Source organism: Carettochelys insculpta, chromosome 6 (assembly GCF_033958435.1).
Source record: "Carettochelys insculpta isolate YL-2023 chromosome 6, ASM3395843v1, whole genome shotgun sequence".
NCBI lineage: Eukaryota > Metazoa > Chordata > Testudines > Carettochelyidae > Carettochelys > Carettochelys insculpta.
Genome location: NC_134142.1, coordinates 95,864,400 through 95,867,887, shown reverse-complemented (window position 1 = coordinate 95,867,887; position 3,488 = coordinate 95,864,400). Strand labels below are relative to the sequence as shown.

At 43.0% G+C, this 3,488-nt stretch overlaps 1 protein-coding gene across 1 annotated transcript; it reads right to left on the bottom strand.

Moving 5' to 3' along the window:
* Positions 1 to 462: 462 nt before the first annotated feature.
* On the bottom strand, positions 463 to 2,814 carry KCNA4 (potassium voltage-gated channel subfamily A member 4). Its single transcript, XM_074998991.1, has one exon. It carries the CDS (start codon positions 2,778 to 2,780, stop codon positions 786 to 788), a length of 1,995 nt encoding a protein of 664 aa, XP_074855092.1. The 5' UTR covers positions 2,781 to 2,814; the 3' UTR covers positions 463 to 785.
* Between the last annotated feature and the right edge of the window lie 674 nt (positions 2,815 to 3,488).

Sequence of the window (3,488 nt, the reverse complement as noted above, 5' to 3'; positions counted from 1 at the left end):
CATCAGCATCACACAAAGAAAAAAAATAAAATGAGATGCAAAATTCACTCTTCCAATGATTGTCATTGAACTACTACATTAGTAAACATTCACAGTATGAAGTCTCTTTCAATATATCTCCAGCATATAAAGTAGTGCAAAAAAGCATTCCAGTCACTGCATTTGGACCATGTTAAATGATTCTCTTACTTCATTTCTTCCATGGATTAGCCGACAAATGCTGCAATGCCTCCAAACAGAGTTATAAAAATAAACAATTTCTGGAGGTTCAGCAGCCTTTTCAAACTTAATTTCCAATTAAAAACGAGCATCAGATATTTCAAGATAAAATTTAGACTTCTGTTCACAATTTTTACTGTTTTGAAGATAACTATAAAATCCAATGGTAACAGCTATTAAAGCATTGATAAATGGATGACTGCTGAACTTCATTATTTCTTACATAGTAAATACCTCTGAATGCCAACTTCTACCACTGAGGTCTTATTAATGATGGCAACAGTTCACATCTAATTTAAAGCTGTCTTGGTTTTAACGATTTCTTCCCCTCATGTGCAAAACACTTGCATTCTAATAAAAATATAAAGTTTGAAATTACATCAGCTCAAACCACCTCTTCCACAAGGTTTATAATTTACTTGATATGTAATACAAGTTTAGCAATACTTTTTATTTGTATTTAACCAAAAAAGGGCATACGATTGTATGCTTCAGACTTTTGTTTGCATATTTCATTTTTATCACTGCACTCCTTAATGCATAAATATATTTGGAAACTTTCAATATTACACATCAGTTTCCACAGATTTTGAATTTACACAGTTTTTCTTCTCTGTCTCCCTGTCATTCCCTGTGTTCTGACTTTTTTTTTCCTTTATGCAAAGAGATTCTTTAACTCCTTCTTCCATCTCCAAATACTCTGATTTACCCTCTGTGGAAGAAGAAGATGAGCTTCTAAATTTCTTCAGTAAATTTGTTGGGAGGTATGGACAACTGACTGCATTTTGTGTCAGCTGTGTTTGTTCTTCATTCTCAGTCTCTCTGTGATAGAAATAGTTAAAATTGGAGACAATCACTGGCACTGGTAAAGCAATGGTTAACACTCCCGCAATGGCACATAGGGACCCAACTATTTTCCCACCCACAGTTATGGGTTTCATGTCCCCATAACCAACTGTAGTCATGGTCACCACAGCCCACCAAAAGGCATCTGGGATGCTTTGAAAATGAGTGGAAGGTTCATCAGCTTCTGCAAAGTAAACAGCACTGGAAAACAAAATGACTCCAATAAAGAGAAAGAAAATTAGAAGCCCCAGTTCTCTCATGCTGGCTCTGAGTGTATGACCTAGGATCTGCAAACCCTTCGAGTGTCTGGAAAGCTTGAAGATGCGAAACACCCTGACCAGACGGATGATCCTCAGGATAGCAAAAGACATGGCCTGTTGACCATTACTGCCCTGCTGCTGGGCCAGCTCGGTACCCAGGGTGATGAAGTAAGGCAAGATGGACACAATGTCTATGATGTTCATGATGTTCTTGATGAAGACAGCTTTGCTGGGGCAGGCAAACCATCGCACTGTAAACTCAAAGGAGAACCAGATGATACAGACTGTCTCCACAATGAAAAATGGGTCATTGAAGATGGTGTTCCCCCCGCCATCCAGGTGCAGAGTCTCATTGTAAAGCCCCTTTCCTAAGCCCAGGGACAATATGAGCTCCTTGTTGTCTCTGAATTCTGGCAAAGTCTCCAGACAGAAGATGACAATGGAGATTAAGATGACCAGGACAGAGACAATGGCAATGCCTCTGGCAGCACTGGAACTCTCTGGGTACTCGAACAGGAGCCAAATCTGCTTCTTGAACTCATTGTCAGGCAAAGCCTTATCCTCTTCCTCTTTGACAAACCCTTCATCCTCCCTGAACTTGAGCATGGCCTCCTCCCCAAGCTGATAGAATTTCACTTCCTCAGAGAAAATGTCAAAGGGCACATTGACTGGCCTCTTCAGGCGGCCCCCGGACTGATAGTAGTACAGGATGGCATCAAAGCTGGGCCGGTTCCGATCGAAGAAATACTCATTCCTGAGTGGGTCAAAGTACCTGCCCCGCTTTGCCGGATCACCCAGCAATGTCTCAGGGAACTGCGCCAAGGTCTTCAGCTGAGTCTCAAACCGCAGTCCTGACACATTGATCACTACCCGTTCACAGCACTCATACTCACTGTAGCGGACTGTGCTATAGCCCCCAGGGCCTCCAGCACCACCATCATCCGGTGGCTGGTCCAAATACGAAAACTCATCCACTGCATCCTCATCACTGTAGTAGAACTTTCCTTCCTCCTCCTCATCTTCTTCCTCCCCCTCATCTTCCTCTTCCTCCTCACTCAAGTCCTTTAGTATCTTCTCTTCAGAGCCACTAAGAGGTAGCAGCTCAGAGCAGGGAAAGGAGGCCCCACAATCCCTACTACGCAGATAGTGAGTCCTTTTTCTCCCTCGCTTTCTCCTTCTACTGCTCTGACGGTGGGGCAAGCTGCTATGTGATGCGTTGCCATCATGAGAAGAGGAAGCCCCCCGACTCTGTACCTGGTGGTAGTGATGATAGGGTCCACCTCCTCCTGAGGCCCCACCTTCTACTGCTGCCGTTGCTGCTGCCACGGCCGCAGCTGCTGCTGCCCTTGAGTGCGCCAGTCTTTCTCTCTCCCGAGCCCGAGCCTGGACGGCATATCCATAGGGCATGTGGCTGTTGCAGCCAGAGCTATCTGCACTCACCATAGCAACCTCCATTTTGTAATTGTTTATTTGTTTAATACAAAATAGTCTGGGATATCTATAGCCACACCTTGACTTCTATGAGGGAAAGTTCAAAGCCATTTGCATTTGGAGGACAGTTTCTTGGAAACACAGCACATCGTGGTGCTACTAAAACTGAATTCGTATTTTGCAAAATTGTAACCACCACAAAATCAGCATTTTCTTATCATCCAGGATGTCTGATACAGATAACTGTTTTGATAACAAAACAAAACAAAGATGCAGCCTTCAGATTTGATTTCAGAGAGAGTCTAGGCCTTTTTCCTTTCGTCCACCAAGCCTCTTTATTTTTAAGATACTCCAGTGGCCTCTAGAGAATCCACACATCTTTTCAAATTCGTAATTTTGTTGTAGGCTCCAAGGACTGTGCTCAGCAAGGAGCAAATGTTCCTGCAAAACAAGGAAGTAACTGTCCTGTTCTGTTCTTGACACAGAAAAGTTTCAGGTCTTTAGTTTATCACTGTAACCAAATACGCACAGTCTCTTTTCTCCTAATTTGCTTCAAGCAATGCTTTGGCCTAGTAATATGATTACTGATTAATTATGATATTTAGGGAGTTGAAGTAACTTCCAGCCATCATTTAGTTCACACAGTGAGGAGGTCTTTGAAAGCCCTCTTTCTTCAGCCTGTTAACAGTGTCTCAAACCTTGGAGCAGCACCCAGGGCAGTAGCTGCAGTGG